The 23516-nt window shown below is 48.1% G+C and overlaps 2 protein-coding genes across 5 annotated transcripts; one reads left to right on the top strand and one right to left on the bottom strand.

Moving 5' to 3' along the window:
• The first annotated feature begins 440 nt into the window (after positions 1–440).
• Positions 441–8041, top strand: htr6 (5-hydroxytryptamine (serotonin) receptor 6). The gene is made up of 3 exons (XM_035383401.1): positions 441–1431; positions 2949–3083; positions 6903–8041. Exons 1-3 carry the CDS (start codon positions 445–447, stop codon positions 7278–7280), a joined length of 1500 nt encoding a protein of 499 aa, XP_035239292.1. The 5' UTR covers positions 441–444; the 3' UTR covers positions 7281–8041.
• On the bottom strand, positions 7929–22161 carry tmco4 (transmembrane and coiled-coil domains 4). Of its 4 annotated transcripts, none has more exons than XM_035383398.1 (14): positions 22014–22161; positions 20890–21034; positions 19605–19779; positions 18148–18175; positions 17343–17472; positions 16791–16888; positions 16242–16487; positions 15764–15883; positions 14131–14295; positions 12938–13074; positions 12458–12542; positions 11998–12115; positions 11724–11841; positions 7929–9154 (listed from the first exon to the last, which is right to left on the bottom strand). In XM_035383398.1, the coding sequence occupies exons 1-14, from the start codon at positions 22057–22059 to the stop codon at positions 8402–8404; spliced, it is 2364 nt and encodes a 787-aa protein (XP_035239289.1). In that variant the 5' UTR covers positions 22060–22161; the 3' UTR covers positions 7929–8401. The 4 variants fall into 4 exon arrangements, with proteins under 4 accessions (XP_035239289.1, XP_035239291.1, XP_035239290.1 ...); XM_035383400.1 differs by having other exon boundaries at positions 16242–16385; positions 20890–21040; XM_035383399.1 differs by having other exon boundaries at positions 16242–16469; positions 20890–21040.
• Between the last annotated feature and the right edge of the window lie 1355 nt (positions 22162–23516).

Genomic DNA, 23516 nt, shown 5'->3' on the forward strand with positions numbered 1-23516 from the left:
CGGAGACGAGCTGACGGGGGGCAGAGCGGTGTTCACACACCGCCGCCGCGCTCGGGAGCTGCAGCAGGAGGACCGCCGGAGGGACCGCAGAGAGAGATGGGACTGCGACGCGGCGCTGTAGAGCAGTGCCCGGGGGATCGTGGGACGCTGGAGGACCGCGCGCGCCCCGGCCGCCTGGAGCGCTGAGCCAAACTGCCCTGGCGAGGAGACGGGCGGGGGGGAGGAGGGTATTTTAAAGCCGAGGCTCACTTCCTGTGCGGGTCTTCTGCGTTCTCCCGGGCATCGGGGGGGAAGGTTTTTGGAGAGAGGTTTGGAGAGAGAGAGAGAGAGAGAGAGTGGGGGGTGGGGGGCAGGGGGATTCGCCTATACGGACTGGAGAGGAAGTAGGGGGGGAGGGAGGGAGGGGTGGGAGCACAGAGGGGCGCAAGGAGGCCCGCTGGCGCAATGGGTGACTCTACTGCCCCGGGGGCAACAACTGCGGCAGTTGGTTTGGGAACCGTAGGAGGAGGAGGGGACGGCAGCTCCGGCTGGGGGCACAACGGCAGCGCCCCCTGGGGCGGTGACGGAGACGTTTGGGTGATGGGCAGCGGCGGGGCGTGGCTCCTGGCCGGCGTGCTCTCCCTCATCATCCTGACGACGGCGTGCGGCAACATCCTGCTGATCGGCCTGGTGCTCACCCAGCGCTCGCTCCGCTGCACCTCCAACTGCTTCCTGGTGTCGCTGTTCCTGTCCGACCTGATGGTGGCGCTGGTGGTGATGCCGCCGGCCATGCTGAACGCGCTGTGCGGCGCCTGGGTGCTGCGCCCCGGCTTCTGCCCCGTCTGGCTCTGCTTCGACGTCATGTGCTGCAGCGCCTCCATCCTCAACCTGTGCGTGATCAGCCTGGACCGCTACCTGCTCATCATCTCGCCGCTGCGCTACAAGCAGCACATGACCCCGCCCCGCGCCCTCCTCCTGGTGGGCGGGGCCTGGGGGCTGGCCGCCCTCACCTCCTTCCTGCCCATCGAGATGGGCTGGCACAGCCTGAGCCGCGGCCGGGGCCACGCCCCCAGGCCGGGCGGGGTCAACGGCAGCGTGGCGGAGTTGGGCGGCGGTGGCGGTGGCGGCGGCGGCGCCCCACGCCCCCCGCCGCTCTACCCGCCGCCCGCGCAGTGCCGCCTGGGCGTGAGCCTGCCCTTCGCCCTGGTGGCGTCCTGCCTCACCTTCTTCCTGCCCTCCACCGCCATCTGCTTCACCTACTGCCAGATCCTGAGGGTGGCGCGGAGGCAGGCGCGGCGGGTGGCGGCGCTCGCCCACCCACCGCACCCCTATCACTCGGCCGGGGAGCCCTCCCGCCCCCCCTCGGCTGGGCCGGCCACCGGGCACGCTCACCCCGACAGGGACGGGGACTACTGCAGCCACCAGGAGCCCCCCGCGGCTCAGCACCCACAGGTAAGGAGAGAGCTGAGGACAGAGAGAGAGAGAGGCAGAGAGAGAGAGAGAGAGGGGGGGATAAAGAGAGAGAGAGAGGGGTACAGAGAGAAAGTGAGAGGCAGAGAGAGAGAGAGGGGTAGAGAGTGAGAGAGAGAGACGAAGAGAGGTAGAGAGAGAGAGGATACAAAGAGAGTGAGGTAGAGAGAGAGAGAGAGAAAGAGAGAGAGAAAGGACCACAAACCAGGAGTGTGTGTGTTATAAAGGTCAGTGTGTATACTGTAAAGATCAGTGTGTGTGTTGTAAAGGCCAGAGTGTGTAGAAAGGTCAGAGAGTGTGTGTTATAAAGGCCAGTGTGTGTGTTGGACAAGTCAGAGTGTGTATTGTAAAGGCCAGTGTGTGTGTTGGACAAGTTACAGTGTGTGTTGTAAAGGCCAGTGTGTGTGTTGTAAAGGCCAGTGTGCGTGTTGTAAATGTCAGTGTGTGTTGAAAAGGCCAGTGTGTGTTGTAAAGGTCTGTGTGTATGTTGTAAAGGCCTGTGTGTGTTGTAAAGGCAAATGTGTATGTTGTAAAGGCCAGTGTGTATGTTGGAAAGGGCAGAGTGTGTATTGGATAGACCAGTGTGTGTGTGTGTGTTGTAAAGGCTTGTGCATGTATTGGAGGCCAGTGTGTGTGTTGTAAAGGCCAATGCATAAAATGTTTTTTTTTTTTTTTAAATGCCGCTGTGCTTATTGGTGAGATTGTGTGCGTGCGTGTCGTGCATCGTGTACTTTTTTGTTCTTGTAAGTTTTACGGTTTCGCTGCATTCTTATCTAAATCTAAGCGTGAAAGTTCAACCGTCCTTCGGCGCATAATAGAGGACGCAGAGGCCGCAGAATCTTCTCAAAATACGAACGAGGGAAAAGGCGGCGTAAAGAATACAGGGTAGCGCATCGACGGACGGGGGGAAGAAAGAATGCGAGAGGACAAACGGCTGTGGGCGTCTTATAGAAAGAAAACGAAAGAAGTGGGAGAGGAAAAGAAAGGAGGTGCAGCAGCCTCGTGAGATTATGTCTTAGCCTCCAGCGTTTCCATTTTTCCTCTCCGGAATGTGAACGCAAGGACACGCTTCTAAATAGAAATGACACTGTACCGTACACATTTCAAAAACTGTAAAACTGTTCAAATGCGGAATTATTTATTTTCTCACGCCTCTCATGTTCAACTGCAACTGGCGCGGTTTCAGTGCTGGTGTGTGTGTGTGTATCTGTGTGGCTCTCCTGTTGGGCTGTCTGTGTGTATGTGTATACGTGCGCATGTGTGTGTGTGTGTGTGTGACTGTGTGTGTGTGCGTGTGTGTGTGTGTGTGTGTGTGTGTGCATGTGCGTGTGTGCATGTGTGTGTGCATGTGTATGTGTGTGTGTGTGCGTGTGTGTGTGTGTGTGTGCGTGTGTGTGTGTGCGTGTGTGCGTGTGTGTGTGTGTCTGTGTGTATGTGTATACGTGTGCGTGTGTGTGTGCATGTGTATGTGTGTGTGTGACTGTGGCTCTCTTCCGCAGTCGTCGGTGAGCAGCGAGCGCAGGTTGGAGCACAGACAGGGCAGGAGGGCTCTGAAGGCCAGCCTGACCCTGGGAGTTCTGCTGGGGCTCTTCTTCAGCGCCTGGCTGCCCTTCTTCATCACCAACATGGCACAGGTCAGTGTGTGTGTGTGTGTGTGTGTGTGGACATGTATTACTATCTTTGTGAGAACCAAATCTCCCCACAAGGATAGAAAGATGAGGAAAATTACGCAAGGTGGGGATCTTTTGCTGGTCCCCACAAGTTCAATAAGCTGTTTTAGGGTTAGGACTTAAGGTTAGGATTAGGGTTACAATTAGGTTAAGTTAGGGTTAAGGTTAGGCATGTAGTGGTTGGGGTTAGGGTTAGGGTTAGAGGTTACGGAATGAACGCAAGTCAATGGGAAGTCCTCACAAGTACAGCAATACGAACGTGTGTATGTGTGTGTGTGTGTGTTTGCGTGGATACAGTGCTGTGAAAAAGTATTTGCCCCCCTCCTGATGTCCTCTGTTATTGCATATTTCTTAAATGGTTTCAGATCTTCAGACAAAACGTAGTATTAGAGGGAGCCTGAGTAAACATTTATTTAATGAAAAATATATTATAAATTTGCTATCAGCCTTTCACACCGCTGTGGATGAATTTTAGCCCACTCTTCTTTGCAGACCTTCTTTAGTTCAAATTGGTAGGTTTTTTCCAGCATGAACTGCCCGTTTCTGCCACAGTATCTCGATTGGGGTCAAGTCAGGACTTTGACTAGGCTACTCCAAAACTTTCATTTTGTTTCTTTTCAGCCCTTCAGGTGGGGACTTCCTTTTGTGTTTTGGATCATTGTGTTTTGGATCAACCTTAACCCACAGACAGATGACCAGACATTTTAATTAAGAATTTTCTGGTTTGTGCTTTACACCAGACATGAGGGCACCCACGTCATCCAAAAAAAACAACAACTTCTGGCTCATCTGTCCATTCATCTGAACATTATTTCAAAAGGCTTGGGGATTATCTCAAAAGCTTTTCGCAAATGTAAGATGAGCATTGATGCTTATCTTGGTCAGCAGTGGTTTCCGCCTTGCTGCTCTCCCATGAATCCCAATTTTGCCCAGTCTCTTTCTTATTGTGGAATCGTGAACACTGACCTTAGCTGAGGATAGAGAGGCCTGCACTACTTTGGATGTTCTTCCGGGATCTTTTGTGATGTGCTGGATGCATTGCTGCTGCACCCCTTTGATTGTATCATAGTCTGCTTGTAGAAACATTGTGGTGACTATTTCACTCTAAATGGACTGCATTTATATAGTGCTTTTATCCAAAGCGCTTTACAATTGATGCCTCTCATTCGCCAGAGCAGTTAGGGGTTAGGGGTTAGGTGTCTTGCTCAAGGACACTTCGACATGCCCAGGGCGGGGTTTGAACCGGCAACCCTCCGACTGCCAGACAATCGGTCTTACCTCCTGAGCTATGTCACCCCCACTCTGATGGTAAGGATCAATATGAGTAAGGTTGAAGATTCAATGGGGCTGGCTGCAATGAAGCCTTGCTGTGTTCAATCAGCTGAATCTAATTGTCAATTAAATTTGGTCAATTGGTTCATTGAGCAACTAAAGGGGCAATTACCTTCTAAAATGCGAGATGTGGCTGTTTGTTTCTTTCATGAAATAAATTAAATAATTTTTAAAAATGTGCTCTGTGTTTACTCAGGTTCCCTTTATCTAATATTACATTTAATCTAAAGATCTGAAAACATTCAGTGTGACAAATATACAATAGCAGAGGAAATCAGGCAGGGGGCAAATACTTTTTCACGGCACTGTGTGTGTACATGTGTGTATGTAGTGCATATGTGTGAACGCGTAAGTGTATATGTGCATGTGCATGGATCCATGAGTGTGTGTGTGTGTGTGTGTGTTTCCATCTCCAAGCTGTAGTCAGGACTGTGTCCTTGTCATTCAGTAAGAACAGCACGGTGTCCCTGCCATGAAGAACCACGCCTCTCTTTACAAGAGAAAGGTCCGCGTAAATGTCACTGGGTAGCAATTTACAATGAAGACCCCCCACCCTCTCCTCTCCCCCCCCCCCCCCCAACATGTCTAATGAAAGATATTTCTCCATACACCTGACAAGATGAGGCACAGCATGTGATGATGATGTCATAATCGCTCAATACATTCTGGCAGTTATTTTTCAAATCTTTTGAACCGTCTTCTGAACTGACGCTTGTTACGCCCAGCCCATAACTTTTCCATTTTCTCCTTCATTTCGGTCCACATTACAGTTTGGTGCCGCTGTATTTTCCTCATTCCTCTCAGAAATACAGAAAAATAAAATCTAAAACTCAGTTACCTCAGCATCACATCCATTAGCTGCCAAACAGAAGGGAGCAACGAGGGGACATAAAAGTGGCAGATATTAAGAGTATTATCTAAATTCCAAGAAAGCACAGAATTAAACTCAGGCTACCCGAAACCTTTAAGAACTACAAGATAGTCACTTTAATTGACAGGTAATAGAGGTGTTTCTGAGTATTTCAGTTAAAGTTCCTTATTATTTACCTTTTTTTTCTCCTTCCAAGTGGCAATTACCCAATTATGTGCTATTCTCATCACATATTTATCTAGCAAATACCTCTCACTTAGGGGACAGTAAAAGAAAGCGTTACCAAAAACAAGTTAATTAATTTAATCAAATATTTTAAAAAAAACTTAATTACCTCATCATTGCATCCATTAGGGACAAAACAGAAGGGGCCATTAGAGGCCACACAAAAGATGGCTGACCTTAACAGTCCCCGTGTGCCTCACTAAGTAATCACTCCCGTTCCGCTCGTCCTCTCTCAGTAATCCTGTCATTTTGTGTTCCCATCTGCGTCCCTCGCTCCCCTCCCACAACAGTGCGCCGAGTTCCTAAATCCCTCCGCCCCCCCCAGCACCCCCCCCCCCCACCCCACCCCATCTGAGTTCTTCCCTCGCAGTCTTTCACTGTCAATGTGGCTTGTGAATGACACTTCCTGCCCGTCTCCTCATTTCTCTCTCAACGTTCTCACTCCCCCCCCCCCCGCCACCCGCCCCTCTCCAATCACAGAAACAAGGAATCTGCCCCCCCCTCCACCCTCCCCCCAGCCCAACACACATGCAGCCATTTTCTTACTAATCTCCCTCATTTTACAATCTTTTGATGCATGACAGTAAAAGCTGCTTCTTGCCACCTCAGTCCATAAGAGCATTCACCTCCATCTATCCACATCCTTAAGAGCATTAACCCCCATCTATCCGCATTCATAAGAGCATTCACCCCCATCTATCCACATCCATAAGAGCATTCTCCCCCATCTATCCACATCCATAAGAGCATTCACCCCCATCTATCCACATCCATAAGAGCATTCTCCCCCATCTATCCGCATTCATAAGACCATTCTCCTTCCATCTATCCCCATCCATAAGACCATTCTCCCTCTATCTATCCCCATCCATGAGACCATTCCCCCTCCATCCATCCCCATCCAAAAGACCATTCTCCCTCCATCTATCCACATCCATAAGACCATTCTCCCTCCATCTATCCACATCCATAAGACCATTCTCCCTCCATCTATCCACATCCATTCTCCCTCTATCTATCCCCATCCATAAGACCATTCTCCCTCCATCTATCCACATCCATAAGACCATTCTCCCTCCATCTATCCACATCCATAAGACCATTCTCCCATCATCTATCCCCATCCATGAGACCATTCCCCCTCCATCTATCCACATCCATAAGACCATTCTCCCTCCATCTATCCACATCCATGAGACCATTCCCCCTCCATCCATCCCCATCCAAAAGACCATTCTCCCATAATCTATCCCCATCTATAACACCATTCTCCCTCCCATCAATCCCCTGCCCAGAAACGCATAACTCCCACAGTCTATGATTGTATTTTCTCTCTCCCCCCCCCCAAACCGAAGGCAGTGTGCGAGTGCGTGCCCACGGCCCTCTTCGACGCCCTCACCTGGCTGGGGTACTGCAACAGCACCATGAACCCCATCATCTACCCCCTGTTCATGCGCGACTTCAAGCGAGCCCTGGGGCGCCTCCTGCCCTGCTGCTGCTGCTCCGCCTCCTCCTCCTCTTCCTCGCGCTCCCCGCGGAGGCCCTCGCCTCCCCTCTCCCTCTCCCTGCGAAACTCCGGGGAGCCCCACGTGCCCTCCGACCCGCCCTCCCTGTCCTCCGACCCGCCCCAGCCCCCCGCCACGGCCACGGACGCAGTCAACCTGTTCGACGCCGAGCACGCTGGGAGCCGGCTGCCGCTGCTCTTGCCCAATCAGGTCGACACGCTGGACTGAGGGGCGGAGGGACGGAGGGACGGACGGGAGAGGAGGAGGACAGACGGAGAGGAACGAGAAGAAAGAGGAAAGAGGAAAAGAAGAAATGCGTGTGCATGCCTGCGGATGTATGCACTGCCAAAATTCAAAGGGACCCATATATATATAAACCTGTGAAAGAGAGAAAAGTAGAAGGAAAGAACAGCGGAAGACGCAAAAAGGTGTGAAAAGAAAAAAAAAATGTGATTCAGTTTTTAAAAGAAATTTTTTTTTCTTGAACCATTCTGGACCAAAACAGTCTGCCAGGAATGTCACTGAAGAAAATGGAGGATTAGATTTAAAACTACCAGTCATTCAAATGATTAAATCGTAGCAATGTCAATAATAAAATGTAAATTTGCTTAGGATTGAAATAGGGTGTAAGAGATCAATGAGGCACTAGAGGGAGGACACCCTTTGTCAGTTTAATTTGCCTCCATCTGAATTGAAACAGCCACTGAGGGGGTGGCAGTTAAAGAACAAACAGCACTCAGCCTGTACCATTCTGCATTCAGACTGTACCATTCCAAGATGAGGTGGGGGGGGTGTTAGTCTAGGCAGAAGTAACAGGGACAAACACCAAGAACTTGCCGCGGTGTCATTTGGAGGTGACAGACAATTGGCAGTTGCTCAAGAGGAAATGAATTTAATTTTCACGGCGCATCTTTGCAGTCGGTACTGAGATGAACAAAGAGATAGAAAAACCGCAGTCAAGATGGAAAGTAAAAAAGAAAAAAAAATAAACAGGGCCAAAAATCCAGAGAACAACGAACAGCCAAATCACGAGAGCTTCACCTTTGGCTGTAGAGCGTGGCTTGCTCTCAGCGTCTGTCGACATCTACGTTTATATTAATATATACAATTATATTAGTGTCCGCCGTCAGTATCTCAGAATACTATACTTCCATAATATTTTTAGGACTTTCTCTTCATGATTTTAGAAGTAATTGAGTTATCAACAGATTGATAGGATTAGTTTCTTTTCCTTTTCATTTCAGTTTAATTTCACGAGTTAAGTTCATGAGGATTAGGTTGCTTGGTAACAACAGGAGAGTCTTTTTAGCCTTACTGTTATTTTTAAAACACGCCAACCCCCTTTTTATCTAATAAAAGTTACTATTTGTGTCCTTGGACCTCCTTTCTATGCTTTGTTTTGACAGCGTGCTGTGGTGGGAGCTTGAGAGTGTAGTTTCACAGTCCGCCTCCTTAACCAGCTGTGGTGATACTGCTCCCTGCTGGCCCGAGGGGGAACTGCAGCCGGGTTGCTGGTTCTGAGACTGGTGCCGAGTTGCAGTGCGACAGTCTGAGTGCTCAGTGGTCCAGTGCGTTGTGTCCCAGTCCCAGTGCGTGTGTTCAGAGTCCCAGTCTGTTCCCTCCACCCCCTCTGCCCCACACAGGGGTTCCGGGGTCAAGCCCTTGTCTTTTGAGAAGATGTTCTGGTCAGGCCCGTCCACGGAACTACCCAGAGGGCAGTGCTGCGACGGAACGTCCGCATCGTTCAGAGAATCCAACAGATCGGAAATGTCCGGGATGTCCCAACCGTCCGCGCACTCCTCTTTCAATCCTTCCTCTCCACCCCCCCGTTTTAACTCCTCCCCGGGACGGACGACGTCACTCGCGTCCCCCCCGCGTACCGGCTTCTCCTCAGCCACTCCCCCTCCTCTGTCTCCGGGCTCCGCCCTTTCATCCCTGGAAACTCCGCCCTCTTCCGCCGATTGGTCCTGCCCGGTGTCTGGCCCCTCCCCTTTAGTCTGTGGAGACAGGACGGTCAGGACTCCTGCCCTCTCCCGGGTAGGCACTCCCACCGCCACAAGGATCGTGTCCATCTGACGCATGTAATCGAGATGGCCGTTCACCTGCAGAGAATATGGACTTCCATTGTACTTACACGTGTCCGAGCATCAGGGAACACACTTACTGCAGAGGTGTCCAATCTTATTTTTAGCCCAGCACTGAGAGGCCTGATTGTACTTGATTACAGACCATGACTAGTTAATAAGTTGAATCAGGTCTCTTACTGGTGGACTAAAACAAAAACCTGCACCCACACCAGCCCTTTTCAGACAAGACTGGACACCCTTGATTTAACTTTTATTTAATTTTAAGGGAGTGTGTTGTGTACACAACAAAAGTGATATTAATGAGTATTATAGACTTCAGACAATAACTCACTTTTATAGTTTTAATATTAAATTGCTTACCTGGCATTTTACCACAAAGTTTGTTTTATTTAATATTATATTGCTTGTTTTAAGAAAATTTTCAAAATTTTCAAGTAAATTTATCTTATGCCACTGGCAGATAATTTTGCTGAATTTTACTCAAATCATTTTTCTTGCTTTATTGTTTCTTGTTGTTGATTTGCAGTTTTTTCCATGTATATGTAAAGTAACAAAACCTCTTCTTTTTCAGCAGGAAAGCCTGTTATATAAAATTTGTTTCTGGTGTCTAAGACTTCTCCTGAAAAATCTGACCAAACACAGTTGCACATTTGTCGAAGGGCATAATTACATCTATCAAAATCGCCTAGCATGACCAGATGTAGCCAACTATCGTCTGCCCAAAAAATAAAAGGTAAAGAGGATAATTGTGTCATTTATACATATTATTGTGCTTATGTAATATCGCGGTATCTTTCTCAGGGGCTCGTATACCATTCCTACATCAACTGACAAAATATGCATCTGACTCAGACCTGGGTCAAATACGTATTTGTTTTGGATTCAAATACTTTTCTGTGCTCTACTGATCTCGCCTGGTGTAATTGAGCCTGCCAATATGACCAGAAGGCGGGGGTTTGCACTTTTTGAGGGTATTTCATTGGTTCCAATACACCAGACAAGATCAGTAAAGCGTAGAAAAGTATTTGAATCCAAAACGAATACGCATTTGACCAAAGTCTGATCTGACTGCGAAGTTTGTTCAGCATTTAGCAGCCACCATCAGGTTTATCAAATTAATGAGGGTGAACTTTCAATCTGGACTTCACAACCAGCACACACCAGTCAGCAAAAAAATCTCCAGGGGCAAAAGGCAATCCAAGAGATACATTTCGTATTGGACTTTAAGGACGGAACTGATACACAGTGCAACACTGACACCTTATCACAACTTAAATAATTTGTTTTGCCAAATGAGCACAGATCAAAATGGCATGCCTTACTGTGAAAAGTGGCGCAAAAGGTATGAACAACACAAAGCAGGCAAACGATCCGTATTAGGTGAATTACGTATGCTGTCTGTTTATTATTAGCTGGCAGTAGGTGTGACTGTGGGCGGCAAGGTGGTGCAGCGTATAGCTCACAGCGAAGGCTCCGAGTTTGAATCCGGACCGAGGGCCTTTCTGTGTGACGTTTGCATGTTCTCTCCGTGTGCGCGTGGGTTTACTCAGGGAACGCCGGTCTCCTCCCACAATTTAAAGACACGCAGCTCACACTAATTGCAGACTCTAAAACAGCCCGCAGGCATGAATTTGTGAGTCAGTGGTGTGCGGGCCCTGCGATAAGACTGGCGACCTGTCCAGAGTCTACTCCCACCTCTTGCCCAGTGCATTCTGGGATAGGTTCCAGCCTCCCGCCCCCCGCCCACAACCCGGACCAGAAATAAGCAGTTTAAGAATATGGATGGATAGGTCTGACTATGTGATTGTGCGATTAGTGCCCTATATAGGCACACAATTAACAACTATAGCTGCTTGCATGCACTGTGGTTTACACACATTCCAACCAATCAGGTCTTCTTCCGGCACTAATGCGCATCTAAACTGTTTGTCTGCCTTCTGAAGGTCCCGGAAGGTGACTGGAAAAAGATTCCTTCCCCTGAGTAGTTTAGATCCACTATGGAAGATACTCTGAGTTGGAACAATATTGTCTGGTGTTGGTACAATCCAATGTAATACCCAGGAGGTACAATATTGCATTGCTTGGTTAATAGGGGCGACATAGCTCAGGAGGTAAGACCGATTGTCTGGCAGTTGGAGGGTTGCCGGTTCAAACCCTGCCCTGGGCATGTCGAAGTGTCCTTGAGCAAGACACCTAACCCCTAACAGCTCTGGCGAATGAGAGGCATCAATTGTAAAGCGCTTTGGATAAAAGCGCTATATAAATGCAGTCCATTTACCATTTACCAATATATTACATTACATTACATTACAGGCATTTAGCAGACGCTCTTATCCAGAGCGACTTACACAATTTTACATACCATTTTTACATTGTATCCATTTATACAGCTGGATATATACTGAAGCAATGCAGGTTAAGTACCTTGCTCAAGGGTACAACAGCAGTGTCCTTACCCGGGAATCGAACCTGCGACCTTTCGGTTACAAGCCCAGTTCCTTACCCACTGTGCTACACTCCGTCCTATGTGTGCTGCGTTTGCTTGTATAGACCTGTGAGCCTATAGGCTTTGTCGTTCACTCACCACGGAGGACAGATCCACGTTGACCATGCGCCGATCGTCCAAATTGATTGGCTGAAGTCCAGCAACGCACAGCTGGGCTGATGACCCGCGGTAGAGGAATCCCAGGAGCCAATCACCTCTGAGCATCACACGGGCGAATAATCACACAGCGGTACGACACTCACAGGGTTACACAACTCAGTCACGTTACCAAAACGCTGTGCAAAACGCTGTCAAATGCTGACCCATGACCCATGACCTTTCACCTCTCACCTCTTCACCCGTCTCGACTGACCTGCAGTATCCATTGACAATATTTCCAGCGACGACCTTGCACATTCTTTCCCACTGCTTGGCCGACCCATCGACTGGCGCCCCCAGCAGGATGGCATCCTCCACTACACCTTCACTCCCTGGGGAGGATGGATAGAATTTCAGCTGCAGCTAATAATACTACTAGCAGCTTGGCTGTGTTTGGGGCTGCCTGAGGTGTTTGTGTGCCAAGGTCAAAGGACCCAGAGCAACACCCATCTTCCTAGAGAGAAAGCCTAATCATTTTATAGGTGATCAAGATTTCTGAATAATATCCAAACTTGGTCCCTGTCTCACATGTATTTGTATTTATCCCAGAATACCAGTCATGTTTGCCCAAGCGGTGCATACACATGCGTGTGCGTGTGTTTACGGAAGTGCCCGTGAGCCTGCATGCGTGTGTGTGTGTGTGTGTGTGTAGTCCACGTGAGGCGAGCCCATGCCTGTGTCGTTGGCGAGCTCCTGCAGGCAGAAGTAGATCACTCGCGCTCCAAGACTGAAGCCAATCAGGCTGACAGGACGCTTCCCCTGTGCACAGGAGGACCGGCGGACGGAAAGAGACGAGCACAAAGAGACAATCACAAAGAGACGATCACAAAGAGGCAATCACAAAGAGACGAGCACAAAGAGACGAGCACAAAGAGACAATCACAAAGAGACGAGCACAGACTGCAGTTTATCCCTTCAAGATGTGAGATCACAAATACGTGATTAGAATTTTCTTCTTAACTGAACATTCTAATGCTGATGTAACAATCAGTGCTGGTGACTGAAAGTGAGTTCTAGAACGCTGACTTATAATTCTGAAAAAACACTACAAAATACCTAGTCTGAAAAGGGCTTCAAACACGATGACATGATTTCATTCTGCACAAAGGGTTGAACCTGTCCCCAAACTGCAACCCCACTCCAGGCGAACTCACCTGCTGCCGGCTCCTCAGCACCTGGGCCAGGTGCTTCCCCACCTCCGCGGAGCGGCTCAGACACACCCCCCAGGGGTTGTCAATCACACTGGCCACCGCCAGGATGGAGGCGGGCCACATCAGCGCTGTCACAATGCCTGGCCAATCACAGCGCACGGTGTGTAGGAGACGCAACGAATCGGCGAAGACAGGCGTCGAGCAACAAAGGACACAGAAGACATGAAATAAAACACCGTTAGGAGGCATTTTAAACCTCAATAGGCAGCCAGATGAGGACACAAGCGGGGATCCTGTGAATTACATATTCTTGAAATTTAAAATGATTGTATATATGAAATATTCACACACAGCCTCACGTTTCTCATACCGTCCCTAACGCTGTGACACCTCAATCATTTTGAGTACCGAAAATTTCCGCTCTACGTAGCCAAGTAGCATGAGTCACACAAGCAGCGGCACAAACACGGAATACGCTGCGGTATATAAAAAATATGCTAATCAAATGCCGCAAGAGAAAATGAATCAGCAATCATCAGAACAGTCATCATCTACCACCGCCTTTGACGCATAAATGAAAAATATTTTCAAATGAATGCAAATTTCCAGGTTTTGCGAAACTGGAAAGTGTCAGGACGCAGTAAATATGTTATATTTTAAGGCTAGCGCCAAAACTCTGTTTTAAGATTAGCATGAGTATAACGGGTAACGGTGGACTATCCATAAAACCTTCACGTTTTCAATGCACAAAGGAGAAATGACTCAATAAACTGTTCTATCTTTTTTTTTTGTTTAATCCACCAATGCATGTTAACTGAAATAAAACCAGCAGCCTCCGAGCAAGATTGGCTTGCGGCTCCATCCACAAGAGCGCAAAGACAAAGGCACTGTTTTTGAAAAACCGTAATTTTCTGAAGCGATTTAATTATTTTGAGGGTTTCTGGATAACGGCCATTTTCACACTGACCCCCTGGACTCCGATCGCTCCAGTCATCCAGCGGAGCCTGGGCCTGGGCCAAGAGCACGAGTGGCTGGGGCTAATAATTCACTAGCCCACAGCCCGCGGCGGTGGTGGTGAGACCGGAAGAAGAACAGCGATTGGCCGGTGGTGCAGGAACACTTTTCCAAAGCAGTGGAGTGTTTACCTTGGCCCCCCGGCAGGGCTCACGTGCGCATGGAGAGAGAGCGCCCCCTACCTGAGAGTACGGTGTACTTCAGCGCCTCCTGAGCCACGATGCTGACCAGCCCGTCCACCAGCGAGGCCAGGGCGGAACCCAGGTCCCGCAGGAACCGGGACTCCCAGACCAGGCAGTACTGCTCCCCGCACACGCCCAGGCTGCTCCAGGGGGACTGGAACGAGCCTGCGCACGGGGGAGGGGGGAGGGGGAGGGGGAGGGGGAGGGGGAGAGGAGGAGGGGCTGGAGTGTAAACTTTGGTTTTTAAAATACACACCCCCCTTACTAAACCGTGTCCACTTAGCCCTCTGTGGAACAGGATCACAAGTATGTGATTGGAGTGTCCTTAACGGAACATTCTAATGCTGATGTCACAATCACTACTGGCAACTGAAAGCAGTGGAGTTCTAGAACACGGGCTTAGAATTTTGAAAAAAAAAAAAAACATTCTAAAAAAAAACCTACTCTTCAAAGGGTTAAGTCATGAAGGAACTCATGCTGAATACAAATAGTTCACGGCTGGTACTGTTGCTGTAAATCACAGGGAAAAGGCTGAATTTTCCTGTCTGTATAATCCTGTACAGAGGAAGGTGCAGCATTTCACAGTGCAGTCTGTGTTCAAGTCAAACCACAGTATGCTTACTGTCTATTTGGAAGATCATTTCAACATGTTTGAAACACGAATGAGATGAACATTAATTTAAAGATTTTCATACATTTCCATTTAGCACATTTGTGAATTCTATTTGCATAGACAGACTTACAAGACACTGCGGTTTTATATATGAAGTTTTAGCACATCTGTGGTTTGCAGTCGTCCATCTCTGTCTGGAAATATTATTCTGAGTGCTTGAAATGAAACGTTTTTCAATATCTGGGACAATTCCAGTTGAAATCACCAGTCTACAAACCAGACACCAGTTATCAGACTGCCAGGTCATTATACCCAGACAGTACACACTTGAGGGGCTTTTGAGAAGTCTGAAATACAAGGGAAAGATGAAAGGGCACCAGGGGCCCGGTGAACCTGTGCTTTGGAAACTCACTGTATTTCCCCCTCTGAGGAGTCCTATGAACCTCCACTGCAGAAGCTCACTGTATTTCCCACTGAACCCCCACTGCAGAAGCTCACTGCATTTCCCACTGAACCTCCACTGCAGAAACTCACTGCATTTCCCACTGAACCTCCACTGCAGAAGCTCACTGTATTTCCCACTGAACCTGCACTGCAGAAGCTCACTGTATTTGCCACTGAACCCCCACTGCAGAAACTCACTGCATTTCCCACTGAACCCCCACTGCATTTCCCACTGAACCCCCACTGCAGAAGCTCACTGCATTTCCCACTGAACCTCCACTGCAGAAGCTCACTGTATTTCCCACTGAACCCCCACTGCAGAAGCTCACTGTATTTCCCACTGAACCCCCACTGCAGAAGCTCACTGCATTTCCCACTGAACCTCCACTGCAGAAACTCACTGTGTTTGCCACTGCAGAAGCTCACTGTATTTGCCACTGCAGAAACTCACTGTATTTGCCACTGCAGAAACTCACTGTATTTGCCACTGCAGAAGCTCACTGTATTTGCCACTGCAGAAGCTCACTGTATTTGCCACTGCAGAAGCTCACTGTATTTGCCACTGCAGAAACTCACTGTATTTGCCGCTGCACAGCCAACCCGTCACAGCTATGGTCACGTGGAGTCGTTTCCCCGAGCTCAGCGGAAGGAACTCAAACTCCTCGATCGCCCCGACCCGCTTGTTCATCTTATAACCTGGGTGGAGGGAGAATATTGAAGTCTATGAACTGAAATAAGGCACACACACACACCCAACCCTCCAATGCCCTGTCGGAAAACAACGCATCACACTTCATTGAGGCGGAAAAACTGGACATTAGGAAGAATTTTTTCATGCACACAGAGTAGTCAACGTGTGGAATAGCCTGCCAGGTCACGTAGTACAGATCGAAACTCTGGGAGACCAGGTACGGTGTTAGACACTATCTAGCCCGTAGGCAATCAGAGTCAGAGCACTAACAGAAAATGGCAAGCATTGTTGGGCAGAATGGCCTATTCTCGTTGTTATGTTATGTTATGTTGTGTTGTGTTGCGTTACTTTATGTTAACTGACCGGCTAGCCCCGCCCCCGCCGCCCCAAACAGGGAGGCCATGATGGCGATGCCGGCTGCCGAACCCAGGGCCGCCGCCCCGCCCGCTCCCAGGACCGCCCCCGCGCCCGCCGCCACCAGCGGAGCCGCCAGCCCCCCCGTCACTCCTGGGGGGAGAGGGGGGAGAGGGAACACAGGAGCCTCGCTCATCCACGTCCGCGCACGCAAAAGAGCGGGAACAAAATGCGCGGCTGCAACAAAGACACGCACTGCCCATTCACAGACAAATTAAGGCAAATTAGGACATCTGTAGAGGGAAGAACCACTTTTTACATAAAGGCAGAGGAGCACGCACTGATTTGACGTAATGACATAAACACACAGACTATTACTCCCCTCAGCTTGAAAGAGATTCGCCGTGTACAGTTTGAAAGCTTGGACATATGGACCTACTGAACGTACGCACACCTACGATGGTTCGGACAGCAGTAAACAACCTCACTGATGCAGCAGCCATTTTTTTTTGACACAACACACATAAAAAATATTTAAAAAACAGTATCTGCACTGACCAATCACGGTGCCCCCACCCACGGTGGCCAGACCAATCAGCAGGTAGCGACGTAACTTCCTGCCTCTTTCCTTCCTGCGTCGGCGGGACGACTCCTCTCTTGAGAGGAAAAGAGAGACGGGAGAAACGGACAGAGGCACATTACCGAAACGCTCACGTGTGGTAACATTAATGCACCCTTACACCCTGTGGGACATACTCATACAGGTCCAGTTCCTAAAACGAGGGTGTTCAGTCTACAGGACAATGTCATAAGACTAAGCTCTTTACAGACGTACAGCACAGTACCTGATGACACAAACATACTTACTTTCCTGGTTAGTCCTTACTGAGAGCAGTAGAAGACAGATGAAGCAAAGTAAGACATTCCAACATACTGATACGATGACTTACACACACCTGCTCACTCAACGCTCACAGAGATTCTCAAAAACTGAATGCTTTTTTCTTTTTTTTTAAAGAATACCCTCATACTGAGAGACGCAACAGGCCGTACGCACGGTAAGACGGTACACTTTTTCGAGTCTGTGTACGACAGCTGTCAAGCACTCACTCGCTTTCCTCTCCTCCCTCTCTCAGCCCCTCTCCCAGCGTCTCCTCGAACTCCCCCAGCCGCTGGGGGGCCACGCGGAGCAGGCAGCTGACATGGCGGATCAGGACCCGCGCGCGCGCGTCGTACTGACCTGGGGGGGGGGGGGGGAGAGAGAGACAGAGAGAGAGAGAGAGAGGAAGTGAGAGAGTGAGAGAGAGGGAGGAAGTGAGAGAGTGAGAGAGACAGAGAGCAGAGAGAGAGATAGAGAGACAGAGAGAGAGAGAGGAAGTGAGAGAGTGAGAGAGACAGAGAGAGAGAGAGAGAAACAGAGAGGGGGTTCAAAAAAAAAAATTTCACCCCATCCATCCATTCATCCATTATCTATATCTGGTGTTACGGCCACATCTGAGCCACCGTATCATAAACATAAAGCCGACGCCGGGTTTGAGAGTAAAAGAAAAGGCTCTTTTCAGTACAGAAGCTGCCAGAGAGCATACAAAGACGTTGCAGCCCAGCGGGCGAGCACTAAACAAAGAAAGAGAGGGAGCCCCTGAATGTAGGCAGCTCCTCCTGAGGAGCCTTTACCTGGGGCCTCCAATAGGTGTGCAGGAACCTACAGTTAGAAATATGACACCCATGCAGACCAGCTGAATACAGAAGGATGCAACGCTGCTTATTCCTGGTATGGGTCGTGGGGGGGGGGGGGGGGGGGGGGGGGGCGGGGCGAGAGGCAGCATAAACTCTGGACAGGCCGCCAATCTAGCGCAGGGTCACATTTCACCCCATTTTAAATAATCAGGAAAATAAACATAGAGTAAATGCTTACCGTCTTTGACAGAGAAGGACACCAGGTCCTGGGGACGAAAGATATAAAAGGTAATTGGTGATGTCACAGGCGCACTGATGGGCAACTTGCCAAAGAGAACGCAGTGTAAATTCAGGGAAATCCCATTTATTTAGCAAAAATACAGTGACCACACAGACCCTGTAAAGAACAGGTTATTTATTGGTCCTACATGATGCTCTGAAAAATAAGAGATCTCACTTACTGTGGGCATCTTACTGTCCAGACATGTTAGGCCTATATGAGGGTGAAGACTTATTGTTCTTTAGTGAAGATAAATTATACTAATAATAATAGCTATAATGGATTTAATGGGTTTTTTAAATGCCACTCACATTTTCTACTGTCCATTACTAAAAGAGGCAACAGAGGGAGTTTTGATTTACTACCTATCAAAAGACAATATTCAAAAGGAAGTGCCAACTATCCCTTATGATGTGAAAATTTACTAATCAGCTTAGTGACAGCTTATTCTGAAGAAATATGAAGTGATTGCTTAACAGACCACACTGGGGGACAATAATAGAGGACAGATCGTACAGGTGGATTGTACATGCCAAAAACATGCTAAGCTCATGGGACCCATGCAACCAGGTAGGTCAGTGGTGTCAAACTCGTGCCATGGAGGGCCGTGTGTATGCAGGTTTTCATTCCAGCCTCAGATCTTGATTATATAATTAGTTAAATTATTTGCTGAATTAGAGATGCAGGTTTGTGCACAATGGTGACCCGACGTCTATGGTGACCCGCATTGTCTAAATAAAAATTTTCTTATATTCTGTGCTTCAATGCAGTTAAACGCATATGGCTGAATGAGTAATTGGACTCAATTAAGGCAGCATTAATTGGTTGGAATGAAAACCTGCATACACACGGCCCTCCATGGCACGAGTTTGACACCACTGAGGTAGGCGGTAAAAAACTGAGGGTTTTCTTATTGATTTCAGTGGCCCACACAAAACCATAGGCAACAAATAAGAGTCACAGCTTCCCTTGTGTTTGTACTTTCAGAACAGTTTTTCTCAACAAAAAAAAAAAAACTCAATTATATGCACCATTTAATGGATTTACTCGTTTCAGGCTCTGCTTAGTTCAGGGATCTGCAACCCCGGTCCTGGAGAGCCACAGGCTCTGCTGTGTTTTTGTTGTTACTCTGCACTTTAATTAATCAGTTAGAGCAGTTGATTACACAGTTATCATCTAACTTCAACTCGGTACTCTGGTCTGAACTGGGTGCTGATTTTAAGGTGAAAACAAAAACCAGCAGACCCTGTAGCCCTCCAGGACCAGGGTTGTGGACCCCTGGCTTGGCTAAATTATCTCCAGTAGGACTCTGGCAGGAATGCTTGGGAATTCACTCAGGCGAATGCTATAATAACACGGTGACACACAGAGCAGAAACCCCCCCCCCCCCCCCCCCCCCCCCCCCCGTCAGTCACCTGTACGATGGGCGTAGACCCGGAGCTCAGCAGCGGCTCCCCCTGCAGGATGGAGAGGAAAGTGTCGCTCCCCTCGTACCCGAGCCCGGCCAGGAACGCCCCCATGACCGGCATCACGGACTCGTCCAGGCGCAGCCAGCTCACCAGCCCCTCCAGGTACTGCTCCCGAAAGCACCTGCGGGAGAAGCCAGGAGAGGAGACGCCTTCAGAGAGCCAACGGCCTTCGGAGAGGCGTAGTGGTCCTCGGACTCAGCCCCAGACCTGGGTCAAATTCGTGATTTGTTTTGGATTCAAATACTTTTCTGTGCTCTATTGATCTTGCCTGGTGTCGTTGAGCCTTCCAATATGACCAGAAGGGCGGGGTTTGCACTTTCTGAGAGTATTTCATTAATTACAATACACCAGACAAGATCAGTAACACATAGAAAAGTATTTAAAACAAAAACGTATTTGACCCAGGTCTGCTCAGCCCCCGGGTACCAGCTGTGTGTGCTGGTTTTTTTGTTCAAAGCCAATTCTCTGGGATCAATCAAGGATGCTGAAAACGCACATTAAATTTAATGCTTTCGCTCAGCCCATCACAGTGAAGATTCGGCTCATTTGCTCGGCCGTTTAACTCTTCGTTTCTCACAGGTAGTTTAGTTCTAGAGACCAGGTGGCCCACACTTTTCGGCAAACAAATAGCACCCCACGGGTCTTTCAACCGTTCGTCTGCAATTTTAGTCGGGAGAAAACAACGGAATCTCTTTCTCCAGGAATCACCATCTTCCACACAGCACGTAACAGAGAACGGGTGCAGTTGTGGGTCTGTGGCTGATTAAAGGTCTCCCGAACTGTGAATATGAAACATTTGCATAATATTTACATAATGTGACCTTAAGCGCAAAGGCCCAAATCATACTTCAGTTGACGTAAAGTGTCTAAAAAAAGAACAATTAACAAACAAACAGCTCTTGACAATTCAGAGGCTGCACTTACGGTCGGAACAATGCACAATGGATGCCCACAATCATGACTGAGAACCCCTGTCACAAGCACACCCTCCCCCACACCACAACCCATGTGACATGTGACACCTCCCTCCCCCCCCACCACCCCCCACACACATTTCAGACAGATGATTTATTATTTTTCATGGCGTGGACACAATTGTCCAGGTGAATAAACTACAAACTAAAATACCGTTAGCCAAGGCTACCCTTTGACTGTGTGAGTGATGTACTGCAGTTAATTAACGACTGTCCAATTGCGCACCACACCCACGCCCACTCCCTTCCCACCTCACCTGTGCTCAGGGCCCGAAAACAGCTGGCCCAAGGACACCCCACACAAGCCAGCGTAGGCGAAGCGACCCGGTTCGCTGAGCTGCCTGCCGATCACGGCCACAGCCTCAGATAGGTCCCGCCCATCTGGAGATGTCGCCTCTCCCTCTGGATCTAAGGAGAAAGATTGACAGCCTTTCCCCTTAAGTCATACTGATTTTAATGGAGCCACAAAGGGTGGCTATTACAGGCAGAAGAGACATTTGCAAGGCTACACTACTGAAGTTTAGCTATTAAAACACACAGGGAGAGACCACGGATAACTATAGCTGCACTGAGAGAATGTAAAATGTCTCTGCTTAGTCCATCTGCACAGAAAAGTGACAATAAGATAAGTGATATTTGCATTTACTCTCACATTTTCATTCACTCTCGTGAATACCATGCACAAACAATATTTCATGCTGTATTTGTGTGTGTGTTTTATGTAATGCTTTGGCAATATTTACTGTATGTATTTCATGCCAATAAAGAAAATTGAATTGAGTGAGATAATACTGCCCTTTAATAGCCTACACCATGTTTATTTACACTGAAAACAAGTGCTTAAAGTGTTGCAGAAGTGCAGACTGAAGTGATCAGAAAAGATTTTTGTTAGCAACAACGGCTACACATGTCGGTATGCACTTCGCCGTTGTGTGCCCTTAAACTTTACGTTTTTAGCAAAGAGCATTCCTTAATAAAGAAACGCAGCTTTTAAAACGGACTACATGACAGATACCCCAGTACAGCGAATGACAGCCGGAGTTTCGCGAGCCTACGGCACCTCCCATCTGACACGACTCTAACAAAGATTAAAGGGGTTAAACTCAGTAACGTTAGTGACACGTACGGAAGGGGACAGGGTAGAGATAGATAAACCAATATCGTGTCTCTGATAACATATTAAGAGAAAATCTAAGACAGGCTACTTGTATCAAATCTCACAACCAGGCTACACATAACGGAACTGAGCGTTTAACAGTCCCATACGGTGGGGGAAAATAATTGAACACTCGGGCCAATTAGCAGTAGCAAGCTATATCGATATTTTTATAGAGCAAACATGTGCATTGATAGCCTCCTACAAAACAAAATTATGATGTACCTGGAGATGACCCTGTACCCGTATCGGTTCCCTCGGCCGTGTTCATGCTTTTCGCAACGGTCAGGTAGCGACAGCCGAAAAACAGCCAGAAGCAAACGGAGTTTTCATACGTCGTCGTCGGCAGAAAGTTCAACAAACTTTCGTAATCCCACCCACTTCTATTATGTGCTGATACGGGACTTCACGTTACGTCACTTACACGCGCCTGTGTGCAGACTGCTACGCGTCTTTTGCTACTAACGCTGAACCAAGGCAATTAACAGTAACACCGCTATTTTGAAGAACTTATCTTTTTCAAAAATAGTCTTTTGTAGGGGACAGTCGGATAATGGACAAGTGAGTCTGCACAACAGAAACAAATTAAGCTTGTGGCCATACATTCATGAGACATTAAAGTGTAACGTGTGTGTAAAAGAGCTAAGAAATGTACATCTAACATTTTTCAGTCCTATTGTCATGACAAATAAAACTTATTTTACCTGTCAACTGTTGTACAGCGTCCTGCTGACTGGAGTGAATAGCAGGAATCAATATTAACAGTAAAACTAAAAAAACTTTTTTTAAAAACAGTAAAAAATGAAAATGAATTAGACAGTAAATAAATTAGTGCATTTCACAATATGAGCCATAAAAGTACAGATCACTGCGCAGATGGTTCATTACTTATAAAGAATTAAAACCGATGTTGTTTAAACATTGCAGTGTATACTTTTCCAGTGTCCCTTGCAGTATTGGATTCCTCATGTCACATGATGCATGCCACACTGGCAGTAGTGCCAGACGGCTGTAGAGTTAATTGCGACCTGCTGTATTGCTTGGGAGAGAGGTGAAGAGGAAGGAGAGAGAGAGAGAGAACAAGGAGAGAAGCGAGAGAGAGAAAAGCACTGGCAATATTTTGGCCAGCAGGACATTTGAATGGGTGTTCGTAACACCCTAACCTGTCTCCATATTGTCAGCTCAGTAAAAGCAGGCTGTCTCCCATTCTGTCCAACAAAGAACTCTCCTTTCTCCGTTCTCCTTTATGCAGCTATGGCTTTGGAACAGGGGTGATAATCAGGGTTCTATGTGATCATAGGGGTAAATCTACAGGAGAGAGGACAGTGTACCCGCAGTGTATTACCAGGCTCCCCCACTGTCCCCCTGTTATTTTGCCTAACCTGCAAAGCTTGGAACTCAAACACTTAAAAGTTCCTGGTACTTTGGGTGGAAACGCGGCTACGGTGCACAAAATAGTGCTTACAAGTCTGGTACATTCTCCCACCTCAACCAAACAGTTAAACAGGGCAGTCCACGATGTGTGAGACGAGCCACAGGAATACGAGAGACTCCAGTTCCTGAGGAAATCTGCGAACGCCGTATATTGGCCATTGTAAAATGATTTATAGAAGACCATGACACTCCTGGAACAGATTATTTGAGCTGAAAGGAACTCTACGGCAATGCGACCCAAACCCACTGCAGAAACAAAGCATTAGCATAACTCACAGATTCCATGTCCAGTTG

Source organism: Anguilla anguilla, chromosome 11, assembly GCF_013347855.1.
Source record: "Anguilla anguilla isolate fAngAng1 chromosome 11, fAngAng1.pri, whole genome shotgun sequence".
Classification (NCBI taxonomy): Eukaryota; Metazoa; Chordata; class Actinopteri; order Anguilliformes; family Anguillidae; genus Anguilla; species Anguilla anguilla.